Source organism: Solea senegalensis, linkage group LG1 (assembly GCF_019176455.1).
Source record: "Solea senegalensis isolate Sse05_10M linkage group LG1, IFAPA_SoseM_1, whole genome shotgun sequence".
Classification (NCBI taxonomy): Eukaryota; Metazoa; Chordata; class Actinopteri; order Pleuronectiformes; family Soleidae; genus Solea; species Solea senegalensis.
The window spans coordinates 32,727,516-32,741,126 of NC_058021.1; the positions used below are offsets into that span (position 1 = coordinate 32,727,516).

At 42.6% G+C, this 13,611-nt stretch overlaps 1 protein-coding gene across 1 annotated transcript in view; it reads right to left on the reverse strand.

The window, feature by feature from the left end:
• The window catches only part of LOC122778522 (cadherin-18), an 89,765-nt gene that overhangs the window by 48,021 nt on the left and 28,133 nt on the right, over positions 1–13,611 (reverse strand). The window contains exon 3 of the mRNA XM_044040501.1: positions 2,071–2,365. Within this exon, the coding sequence (XP_043896436.1) occupies positions 2,071–2,365 (295 nt within the window). The remainder of the gene's footprint in view (positions 1–2,070; positions 2,366–13,611) is intronic.

The window sequence follows — 13,611 nt, forward strand, 5'->3', positions numbered from 1 at the left end:
GAATGCTGGGGGGATTAGTGCTTCGGAGTGTGAGGACAGTTGATTGTTACAGCCGATTTGACGCCACAGACCCCGAACCGAGAGTGGAATTACTTTAATGGACACGAGCAAAAGAGGGGAGAAAAGGCTAATTATTTTCCCCTTCACAGTCGTTGATTTCCTCCCCTGGGTCATCAATGGTGATTGATTTCTTTTTTCTTTCTTTCTTTTTTTTTGTGCACATCATGAGAAAGTTTGCAGCAAAAACAGGAACTTTGAAATGAGCCGTCCTGCGAAGGATGGTGTTTTTTTAATAACCCTGTTACTACTCTTGCATTAAAAGCTATAGCAACAGAGTTAAGTAATAATATGTAGTAATCCAAAGCGCCTGAGGAACGACCTGAGGAACATATCTAGTTGGGATATCACAATTGCAATTTACATTTGCCGTATAGTTTTAAGATTCTGTTCATAATTATAAGATACAAAAAGTGATGGAGCTAGAGCTGCAGCCAAGATCACATTCACAATCCATTAATCTGAGTATTTTCTCAATTAATCGAGTAATCATTTGGTCCATAAAATGTCAAAATCAGTGTTTTCGTGATTCAGTATAAATGATTTCTATCTCATGTGGAGCAAAGAAATCAGAAAATATTCACATTTTAGCAGCTAAAACAATCAGAAATCTTGTTTTCATGATGAAGAAACCCTCAAACCGTTTCATTTAGTCATCGATTGCTAATCAATTATTCGAATAATTGTTGCAGCCCTAGATGGAGCATTGCGGCGTGAGATGCCATCAGAATCCTTTATGAGAATGAAATCTTAAAACATGATTTGCTCGCAACATGCACCGTGCACAGCAACAATAAAAGAACAATAAAGCATTTCTAGCCCACGCAGTTTGCAAATTGAACTGCGTCCAGTCGCGATTTCGATTGCAAAATGAGTCATTACTCAGCCGTACTTTGCAGGGGCAAACGTTACTCTCCACAACCGCAGACATTCACAGTCCCAGAGGAGATGAAGTCATGTATCTGACACGTCCAACTTGGAAAACAAACAGACTGAGAGTTGTATTACGTGTCAGGCTTGTCTGTTCGTGCATATTCATGTTTTCAACTGTGGAGATATTGACTGTTTATAAAGGGGGCGCCTACAGGCCCATTGGGGTTTGCATATTTAATAGGCCTTTGCACATTTCTCATCCCTGCACTGCTAGCCGATGAAGCTGTTTATTTTAACATTTATTTTAACGAGTATTTCCACAGTTTTCCAGCAGCCGGAGAAGGAATCATTCCACACAGAAGGATATAAAATTCAGTGTTTTCAACAAACTGTCAGCTCCACAAATTTACTGTCTCTGAGTGGATTTGAGGCAGAATCAAATCGACAGCAGTTTGACCACACATTTGGGGGGGAGCGCTGTGGAATATCTGAGCGTCCAAACTCCAGCGGACTGAGCCAAAGAGTGCCCTCTGTTTACTCGGGCTAAAAACAGAGCGGCAGAATCAAAGAATGAAAAATAGATGTTTGCAATGCGATGCCGGGCCGCGGTTGTCTCAGAGGAGGGGGGAGATGGAGGCTTTATCTTTCCGCCACGATGCCGAGGACTCCACGCTCTCAATGGCGGGGATCGCTGCAGAGGCATTATCGAGTGCTTTATAAAGACCTGCCCACTGGGGAAACCATCACAGCAGCAGAGAAAACAAAAGATGAAAAAAAGGGACGACTCTGCTGGCTTACAGAAGATCAACCACTCAGGAGAACATCATTACAGACAGGACAAACCCGAGCGCCGTGCGGGTTAATAACATGTTTGATCCCGGTTTTCAATACTAATGCCTCCTTCTGAGGCGTCTCTCGTTCAAACATACTGTACACAAGACGGAAAGTCACCGGTCTTACTAAACTATCTCCCTCTGTACTGGGGATAAAAGATCATAAACATGAATTCTATTGAAAGTCGGCAAAAATAGCCCTCAATCTTAGAAACTCTTTCTTCATCTTTCAGTGCACCGCTGCTGCTGAGAGTGGCGGGCAATCATCTGAAGATCTATTTCATATTGTCGCGCGTCGTCTACTCACCGACTTCAGACAACTCCGGCACCGCCGCTACAAAGGGTCCGCCTGGAAATTTGGGCGCATTGTCATTGATGTCCTGCACTTTGATGATGAATTCCGACTTTGGTTCCAGGGCCTCCTCTGTGTGGCGGTCCAAGGCCTGCGCGTGCAGAACATAATGCCCTTTCCGCTCCCGATCCAGGCTCTTGGTGGCATGAATATCTCCCGTCACTTCGTCGATGATAAATATCGTCCCGGCTCCTTCGCCGCTCAGAATGTACCGGACGGATCCGTCGCCTTTATCGGAATTGGAGTGAAGCTGCGGAGAGGGAAATGAGAAAGAGGTTATGAGAATACAGAGGGAAGAGCGGTGTTCAAGTGGGATCTGAGGGGTGTTTTCGATTTGCAGATTCACCGAGACATGGACGTAGTTTCTACTGTTTTTGACAGTAACATTTCCTGCATTTTTTTCAGGATTATGTTGGGCTGTGTTCACATTGCAAGCCACATTTTTCAAATCCAGTTAACCCAGACGTAAAGCAGGTAATGGATCCAAAATGGAAGCCAACACTAGATGACAACATTCTCCCTCATTGTTTACTGGCTTTGCCATGCCGAGCACAGGAATATAGGAGTCAGACCATTCTTACCCATGGCCACAAATCAGTATCGCTGTAGTGCTCTTGATCAAATATTGGCCACAATCATGGGGTCAGATATTGCTAAAAACATTCAAACTTAAATCTGATCTTAAATCTGTACTTGTACTGGGAGATGAAGACTGATTTTAATTACCAGTAAGAAACTGATTGATAACCCTAACCCTTCTCCTCCTTTCACAACATTCATATATGAGTCACATTAATGAGAAACAATGGTGCACGAGTTACTCCGGCCTGGTAACGACACAATCTTACAAGACGTACGATTAGATTACTCATAGATCAAGAAACGAATCGATGGATTTTATCATTGATTTTATCATTGATTTGATCACCACTAGCAAGGAACTGTAGATCAGTTAAAAGGACGTAACGGTCCTAAAAACGTGGGTTCATCTCCAACAATTACCAAGGAAATGTCTAAAATCCACGCTGAGTAGGTAACGGAAACACAACCAAGACCGCGTAGAGTCATAACTCAGGTTTTTAGTTTCACCTGAGTCAAGGTGAGATGAAGCACTTTTTGACCGCACTCCCACTTGTTCGTGGGGCCGTGATGCAATCAGCCTTCAGGTGCAGCCTCCCAAGGAAACGGCAGTCCCTGGATTGAAACGCAGCTCATGTGAAGGCTTTGGTCTAGACGTTTGCACCATTACTGAATGCTGAATAGTGAGTGCCTCGGCAATCCTCACATGTTGGTAGCTGTCTGAAGCTCAAACATGGCCTTAGTCAGATATTACTTTATTCAATATTCCGCTCTGCCGCTTGACTGTACCCGAGCATCGCCCGGAGAAATGCGTCGTTACAGATGAAGGTTTTTTTTTTTCTTTGGCGGAGAATCCTTGTAAGACTGTTGAAGACCTCGTGTCTCACCAGGAGAGAGGAATAATAAAGGCGAAGCCAGACACTTTTTTACAGCCATAATTGATACCAAGAGGATAACAACTTTCATGCCAATTGCTCAGCTGCACTGCAGTTTTGAACTTTTTCTCAAGACGAGCGTATTTTCAAGCCAGAGCGCCACTCGCTAACATCATCATTTAAACTATTTCATTTTTCAGCCATGAATAAAACATGTTGGAAATCAGGTTTTGTATCCCCCCCTTAGGGAAATGTCAGCGCTGAACAAGACAGAACAATCCATTTTTCAATGTACATTGGCATCCCCTTACTCAATTGAGTTTATTTCTCCCCCTGTGTTTCATATTTGCAGATATGCACATCCATGAGCTTTGAATTCCAAAGCCCTCGTCGGTCTCGTCTCGAGCATGAGACGCGCATAAATAATTCAGCGCTTGTATGTAGATAATATGTGACTCTCTCTCTCCGATTACACAGTATAGTCAGGATAAAATAAGACCTGACGACATAGAGGGGGATTATTTTTTAGAATGGAAAAAGTAAAAGTTGTAAAAACAGAGAAACCACAGTCACACTTTCCTGGTGTCACGTTTGCAAAGAGTAATCCTTAATCCCAGGATCGGCTTCGCCTCAACTTTCAGCAACACTCAGATCTCATTAAAGTTGGAATGTGTTGATTGTGGAATAAATTGACACATAGCAAAGGTTTATTCGTGGTTTTAATATAATTTTTTTTTACACCAAACTTCCTCAGTGACTTGTTGAGGTTCTATTTTTGGGCCGCATTTATCCGTCTGACTCTGATCAAAGCAACTCAAAATGTAAAAGGGTTGATTTAGACCAGGGGTGTCAAATCATGTTCAAGTTCAGGGGCCACACACAGCACAATTTGATCTCAAGTGGGCCGGACCAGTACAATAATAGCATAATAACCTACAAACAACAAGAACTCCGAGTTTGTATCCTTTGTTTTACAATTAATGAAGTATCTTTTCACAAAACATGACAAAAATAGTGCAATTTCATTAACAACATTATGCCTAAATTGACCATTTACACATCAAAATGGATCTATAAGGGCACAAACATTAAGTCACAGGTATCTGGAAGTGAAAAATATAGTATTTCACATTATGATTAGGTTCTAATTCATAACAAATTCATCCTGTGGGCCAGATAGGACCCTCTGGTGGGCCGGTTCTGGCCCACACGCCATATGTTTGACACCCCTGATTTAGACGAAGATAACTCGGGATGTAGGTTATGGCTTAAGGACACCATGATTTATTTTTTGGGTTGTGATCCAGATCCAGATGCTTTAAAAGCATGATTGAAGGCTGTGTGGACACGATGGAAAAAAAAACAAGAAAGAAAGCGTGCCCTCTGTTTTTCTTCAAATTTCAAATTTTCCATCTTCAACTTTGCAAAAAATGAACACCACGCGACCCACTGTGATGTTGCTGGTAATTAATTAGACGTCCCGTAGACTCTACTGTCACAGTGAACCGAATGAGGCTCAATAAATCACCACAACACAGTTGAGAAAACCCTTTCCTTGAACAACTCATGGTCAGTCTCACCAATTCTGTACTTCACATGATATAATGTGTGGTTTCAATTAAAAAAAAGAAAGTATATTTGCGACATAGCGGCAATTATCAAGTTTCTGAGAATAAAACATCAGTTTATAGCCAGCCCATTAATAAGTAATGACTGTTCTACACTAAACCAATTGACCAAAAAGGCATTATGCTTTGTTTTCTGTTCGTACGTTACATAATTAATCGCCTTGTCAACACATCAGAGATCTCTGCTGGGAAATCTGACACGACGAGAGAGCGCATGTTCATGTATGAAGTCCATTAGGACTCGTGTACAGTGGGGGGAAATCACTAAATTAGCTTGTGGCTCTCTGAGTTTGTTTCCCTTCACCCAGCGGTCAGTACAACCGAGGACTCACAAAGTCCAATGAAGCGATCCCCCATTGGTATTTCCTCCCTGTATCTAAAATGAGCCCAAGTAATTTAACAAGTCGAATGTTGGAGGTTGTCGGGGTCACATCTAATCAAAGTCTGGGGAAATAGAAAACACATTAATAGAGCGGCTGTTGATTGCCAGCCTGATTCTTGATGAGCCTGGACTGTCCGTTACGCGGTAAACACAAAGCCTGTAACTGCGCGAAGAGTCAAAGATCCCGTTTGAATCAGGTGGTTAATCAGGCACTGAAACAGAACCATCATCGCAGAGAAATCAGACTGTGCTTAAAGGCGACATAGACCAGAAGCTCCAATTAACACTGCATTTGCGTGTGTATCTGTGTCATGACCTGGTTTATGAAACCCTAAAGAACAAACAGTTCAGCCACTGCTGAGAAAATAGTGTTGTATTGTTTTCCTGGGCTCTGCGAAGCGGATCGGCACTTCCTTAATTTGATGTCGTCATCAGAAATCCTCACCACTCCTCTCACCACCGTAGCGCCTCCTGGTCCGGGCACATCCGGTTGCGTACATTCAACCGCAGAAGAAGAAGAACCACTCTCGTTGTCGCTGCTGAGATGCAGAGCATCCACCCTGCCAGAGGGGGAGCTGTGTATATGAGAGCTGGCCTATCTATGACGTCACTTCCAGGTACCTGGCCAATCACAGGACAGTAGGAAAGCTCTTGTTGGCTGGCCAATCACAACACAGTCCACGTTCTGGGGGTGTGGTTTTGGTCTGAAACAGCGCGGCTGACGAGAGCATCAGTGAGGAGATATTTTGATAGGCTCGTTTGCAGCAAATAGGAGGTTTTTAACCATGAAAACAAGTTAATATATGTAAGTAGACCTCCATAACTAACATATATGTGTGATACAAGCATTCTATGTCACCTTTAATAGAGGTAGTCCAATTAATCTGGCTGAAATTTGCCATTAGAAATTTTGCCTGAATACATGAGCAATCAACTTAATCATGTATTCAGATATTTAGTTCATACACTAGACACAAAATGTGGATTGGAGAGACGAAGCATTGGTGTCATCTGTCAACTCATAACTGACGTCTTTCATTAAACCGTAATCATTTTCAGATGAAGGAGAAAAAAACGGGGTTTGGTTACATAGAGCTACACTTTTTTGACAGATATTAGGATATGATTCACAATTGGTATACGAGCCGTCATTTTTGCTTTGGGTGCTGTGTCAATCTCAGCTGACATAGAGCGATAGGCGGGGTCACACCCTGGGGCCAAACAGCTGTTCTCACACCTTGTGAAAGTATCGTTTCACAAAACATGACAAAACTAGCGCAATTTCAACAACATTATGCCCAAATTTACCATTTACACATCACAGTGGATCTATAAAGGCACAAACACTAAGTCACAGGTATCTGGAAGTGAAAAATATAGTATTTCACATTATGATTACATTCTAATTCATAACAAATTCATCCTGTGGGCCAGATAGGACCCTCTGGTACCCAATCCCCATATTGCATGTTTTTGGACTGTGGGTGGAAGCTGCAGAACTCTGAGAAAACCCACGCACACACGGGGAGAACATGCAAACTCCATGCAGAAAGGCCCTCGTTCCAACCGGGACTAGAACCCAGGCTTGAGATCACGTCGCTGCTTTTTGCAGATGATGTGGTCCTCATGGCTTCGTCGGCCTGCGACCTTCAGCGCTCACTGGATCGGTTCATGGCCGAGTGTGAAGCGGTCGGGATGAAGATCAGCACCTCTAAGTCTGAGGCCATGGCTCTTAGCAGGAAACTGGTGGATTGCCTTCTCCGGGTAGCGAATGACTCCTTGACCCAGGTGAAGGAGTTCAAGTATCTCGGGGTCTTGTTCACAAGTGAGGGGACGAGGGAGCGGGACATGGGCCGGAGAATCGGAGCGGCTGGTGCGGTACTGCATTCGCTTTACCGCACGGTTGTGATGAAAAGCTGAGCGGGAGCTGAGCCGAAAGGCAAAGCTCTCGATCTACCGGTCAATCTTCGTTCCTATCCTCACCTATGGTCATGAAGGTTGGGTCATGACCGAAAGAACGAGATCGCGGGTACAAGCAGCCGAAATGGGATTCCTCAGAAGGGTGGCTGGCTTTTCCCTTAGAGATAAGGTGAGAAGCTCGGTCATCCAGGGGGAGCTCGGAGTAGAACCGCTGCTCCTTCACGTTGAAAAGAGCCAGTTGAGGTGGTTCGGGCATCTGGTGAAGATACCTCCTGGGCGCCTCCCAAGGGAGGTGTATCAGGCACGTCCAGCTGGGAGGAGGCCTCGGGGTAGACCTAGGACAAGGTGGAGAGATTACATCTCCACTCTGGCCTGAGAACGCCTCGGAATCCCTCAGTCGGAGCTGGTCAATGCGTCTCAGGAAAGGGAAGTTTGGGGTCCCTTGCTGAAACTGCTGCCCCCGCGACCCGGCCCCGGATAAGCGGAGGAGGAGGATGATGATGATGATGATGATGATGATGAACTGCAGCGTCACGATTTTCAGTTGTCTTGTGATGAATTGTGTGGCCCCCATTTGCGGCGCTGCCCCGTACTTTGAGAATCAAACTAGATCATTTAGAAAAAGGAAAACAAGGGTAATTACTTCGGGGCAGTTCATTTCCTCAACTCCTGCACGGCTATATCCAGTTCCATCCGGCAGCAATTCTACATCTCCTGCACATAAGTGGAATTTTCGCCTGTGGGCAGAGCGCTAATTTAGCCATCACCTTGCTTTGTGGGAGCCAATAAATCAAGATCCGGGCAAAGTGCAAACCAATGATGCATACCCGCCGACTGCTGCCTTCCAAAATCTATGGGTGATAAAAGTGTCAACAGGTTGCGGGCCATTACACAAACATCACAGGCCAAACGGAGCGGCGGTGTCCAGCCAGCTGAGAGAGGGTTTGACAGTAGAGAAGGTTCAAATCAGACAGTTATTAAGCGACGAGTGCCTGCACACGCGAGTGTTTAAGGTGTTATCTGAGAGTAATTTATTCTAAAATGTATTTCTTTTACAGCCAGTGTTGTTATTAGGGCTGCGGTACAGAAATGTCTTGACAAGACAGCGGCCCCTGTAAACCATGGCTCTTGTTTAGAGATGTTCCATTTTTTCCCTCCCGATACCGATTCCGATACTCGTACTGTCGGTATCGGCCGATACCGAGTACCGATACCAGTGAGTTAAAAAAAAATCATACTATGCCTGCGTGTGATACTGTGATATGATTATCATTGTGGTAAGGCCTTGCTCAGGTTAAACCTTTGTAAAACATGAAAGAATCAAGCAAATGGAAGCCATTTATTTTTAAATAACACAGTATAAAAAACAGTAGTGCAACAGCAACTTAAATTAATTAATAAATAATTAAAGTGCAGCCATTATGTACTAAAATAAAAAGGTATTTAAATCTTTAAATAGTGCAGTATCGTGGTATCGGATCGGTGCCTGGACTCCAGTACTCGCCGATGCCGATACCAGCATTTTTGGAATCGGAACAACTCTACTCTTGTTGAGATTTAATTTGGAAAATAAGTCTTTATTCTGAGGCTGCAAAGTGTAGTCTAAGTGTAATATAGACTTGTAAAAACATATGTGTAGGCAGGTTATTCAATTTCTGCCACTGAACCCCTCTAAAAGTTACACACTGGACCTTTGGAAGAAGTTATAAACTGATAATCGGGGTTTGTGTTGTCAACATTTTATATTATTTCCAAATCACTCATTTTGGTGAACAGAACAGAATTGACTGAGTGTATATATAAGTAGAGTTTGTGTTCTTTGTATGCCCCTGACTTCAAGTAAATCAACTCTAACAGTATATTAACAAAACATCTGTGAGTGTTCAATGCCAAAGAGATGAGAAGCGAGAGAGAGAAAAAAAAAGCAAAGCCTCAGTTAGACAGAGGCCTCCCCTCGCTGCTGTTTAAGTTTCCATTTCACTTATTTCTCCACGAGATCAAAGAAGATTCTACAGAAACAGGCACACGAGTACATTTCTATCACATGATTTTAAAAACACCACAAGCCTCAATTTCCCCGTTTAACTTAAAAAAAAACAACAATAACTACAATTCATCACAGAGGCTGCTGCCACGGCATTTCACTCTCAGCTTCAGCGATATTTTATTTATACTTCATTAATTTTGATCACACGGAAAATTTAATGGTCGCCCGCCTCAATATGATGTGAGTTAATTTAGTTAAAGTGCAGAGCACGCGTGATGTGGGCTTGATGTGGGGTTCCAAAGAGGAGGGGGGGGAAAAAAAGAAGAAGTGCTGTCAGTGTCGCGTGCGTTAAATAAATAATAATACATGGAAATGCGGCAAGTGGGAGCTTTCACGGAGTTTGATCGGCGGGAAAAATCAAGGAAAAGGTGAACTGACGACCTCGTGTTTGTCATCGTCCCCCAACTCAGGCTTGGAGGAATTCTTTCCCTCCGTCGGACATCAAAACAAGGGATTGTGGTTTTTATCTCTCCGTCTCTACGGGCGACTTTATTAAAGACTTGTGGAATATAGATGCTGCCGATGCCTTTTCTGAGGAGTTTCAAAGAGATCAGCCGAGTCCGGGGGTTTAAAGTAGTCGCTGGCGAAAAATAAACATCCGCCGCACAATCCCAAGCACTTGTAACTTCATCATCGAGTGGCATTGGAGGTTTATCTTTACTATCTTTGTCAGCAAACAGAATGGGCGCTGTATCCTCGTCATCAAGAGCAGAGACGATAGCATTAGAATTTGATCAATACTGACACTTTTTTATTACGAATTTCTGTAATTTGGTGCTACTTTTGGAGCTGTCGACACCCGAAAATGAACATCCCCTTTAACAGTAAGTACCAGTGCACTTTGCGTTACCGTAATTACGCAGCGGTTTGTACTATCGGAAGCTGAGAAGTTGCACATCAAAGCCAACGTGTTGTGTCATTGAAAGGTCATTTGCCAATATGTCCAACAGAGGCCGACAGAGGCTTGTGGCGTGAATGAGGTGAGGTCTGCCATCTCTGATTGCCTTGTTTTAAATACGTTTTATACTCAAAGTTGCGGCCCGGGGGCCACATCGATTTCATGTGGCCCTCCAAACAATATCAAGTTGTAACAAGTCCTTTCTGTATGTTCTTTTCTTTTTTTTTCTTTTTTTCATTCTTCATTTTGCGTCGTAAATATTTAGTTTTTTTATTGTGAATATTGTTCCACATAACAAGCACTTATATTTTGAATTGATCCAATCCAACTTTATTTGTAAAGCACTTTAAAACAAACACAGTGGACCAAAGTGCTGTGCAGAATAATGGATAAAAGACCGAAGGAGTAAAAGACAGAAAAGCTATAGAGTACATATTAAAAAAAGGAATCAATGCGGTATATTGATATGTCATTTTGAGCTCATATCGTCCACTGCTGGGCTTTTTTTTTTTTTACTTGACTGGCCCCCGGCTGACCAGACAAGACAGTCAGTGGCCCACAGGTCATTTGAGTTTGAGACCCCTGTTTTATACTGTTCCAATTTCGAATTTAACAGGCAAAATCTGGTGTTCCTGTACAACTACATTGTGAATACACTATTTCAACATGCGGTAAATGGTAAATAACAGCCAGATATTGAAAGTTATTCTAGAAAACTGGGCAAAAGCACTTGGAGGAATACTTCACCCGTTTGCCTTTAGCTTCGTGTGGACACGTAAGAAAGAAAAGAATGGAGATATTTCTCAACTCAGAGGAAACTGAGGTTGGGAAGCACAATTTTTCAAAAACAATTCAGACTGATTTTTCAAAAATTCAGTCTGACATTTTTGAGGCTTATAGGTGTTAAAGGGTTATCTTTTACATTAACATTCCCTCAGCTGTATGCAAGCGCTGTGCAACGCACGTTTGCTTACGCTCGCGGCAACACTTTGAATGCGCTCGCTCGTCTACAGAGAGACGTCAAACCCCAGTGTGACAATTGACAGCGCGAGGAGGAGGAGGAGGAGAGAGTCGGGTTAGTCTGTTTTTCAGTGACAAGAAAACCTATTCTTTTAAGGTTTGACAGAACCGATTCTTACCTAGAAGGCAAACACTTTTTCTTTTGCGCAGCAAATGAAGAGCGTGTTTAAATGCTGTTGAAAAGCTGTGCCATTCGTTCAGTTTTTGCATTTCCTGAGACTCAAGAAGCTCTGTAAATGGTGAATTATTAAACTATGGATCTGATGCTGATTTATGGCGTTTTCTACAGTGTAAAATAAACCAGAACATCCTGCAGAACAGTAGCGGCACTGGTTCTCCATACCCTGACACAAATCCACATGCACAGAATGTGACTCATGCAACACTAAAGCTGGGTAATATAATAAAGTTGAAGGGTCACAAATGTAATCAAGCCAGAAGCTGCAACAAGTGATTATAGTTATTAAGACTCTCATCTGCTGACTTGAATGGAAAATGAGTCGCATTTTTTTGTGTGTGAAAGTGGCACCGAGAAATGAGGAGGAAAATTGACCCGTTTCACTCGATAATTAGCACTTTTCTATGTCGTCTGGAACAACTTGCCCTTGTTTAATTAGCTGTGTTGCCACATACGAGCTATTTCAACACGCGGATGTGATGAGGCTTCTTATTTAGATGAATCTGCGATAATCGACACATTACAGTAAGACGATCGTCCGACAATACGTCGCATTACGTGTTTAGTGTTTTTTTTACCTGAACTGCTATGTAAAGAGGCGGGACTTGCTTCCTCCAGCCTATAGCGTCTCAGGACTGTGTAGTTCCACCAGTCACAATAGAATAAACTTGACGGACACGTAATTCAACATATTAACTTGACATGACCTAGTTAGGTGAACCTTTAAGTGGCATCCGCATAACATTGTTTAATACCCCTTCAATTAAATCAAATTCTTAATAAAATAAGGAACTCTGTTTCTACTGGGTTACATGATGAATACAAAATGGCCTTTAAAAAGGCTGTTACTAGAGTTGTTCCGATTCCGATACCGGTATATGATGAGCTAAAGTTAGCTCATCATGTCTTCGGTTTGGTAGTATTTACCACTTAGCTCCGTTAGCGTTGTTAGCTGCGCTAGCTCCGTTAGTGCGCCTAAAGTCAAACTGGAGCGGCCCGTTTATTAAACGAAAAGAGCAGCGCGACAACTAACCAGCGTACCTGTGTGCTGCGTATGTATGCCTCTGTTTTTAAAGTTTAGCGTTACTTCAGAGACTTATTTTAACAATCATGTAACAAATTATGTCACGCACGTCCTTTCCCAGTCAGTCGTCATGGAAACATGAAGCTCTGCCAGTGCTGCGTTGCTTGGACCAGAGTCAAAACAAACGTACAAGCTGAAAAACGAAATAACATATCACTGGTAAAAATAAATGGAGTCTATTTGCTGTATTCGTCCATGTTTTACAGAGGGTTTAACCTGAGCCAAACCTTACCATTTGTTTATTTATTTATATGTTTATTTCAGTCATGTCAGTTAGATCAATCATCATCACACATCATCTTAGTGTAGTTTACACAATACACATAACCGAAAGGGAAAGCGGGAGAAGCTTATCTAGTCCCGCCCCCATTACCCACAGAATACATATTTTCATTGTACAGTACATAGTTTTTCTTTTTTCTTATGACATTTTGACGAAAACATGTTTCAGCATCAGGTAGCACTCCATGTATTTCAGCTGCTGTTTGGGTACATTCGCTTCCACTGCCGTCTCCACACGGTCTTTACAGATTTCTGTCTCTGACCTTTGTCATAATTTCCTCCTGGGTCATTCTGTGTCGATTAATGGTCATCTCTACATACTTCTTTTTAAATACACTCTGTTTTGCTGATTTTTTTCATCTCCTCATCCAGATTATTCCACTGTCTGACACCTGTGACTGATACGGTAAAGGATTTGATGATGATAATCATATCACAGTCATGCAGGCATAGTATGATATATATTTCTTTATTACACACTGGTATCGGTATCGGTACTCTGTATCGGCCGATACCCACAGCACAAGTATCGGAATCGGTATCGGGAGGGAAAAAAATGGTATCGGAACATCTCTAGTTGTTACGTTTCTTTTTTACCACTTA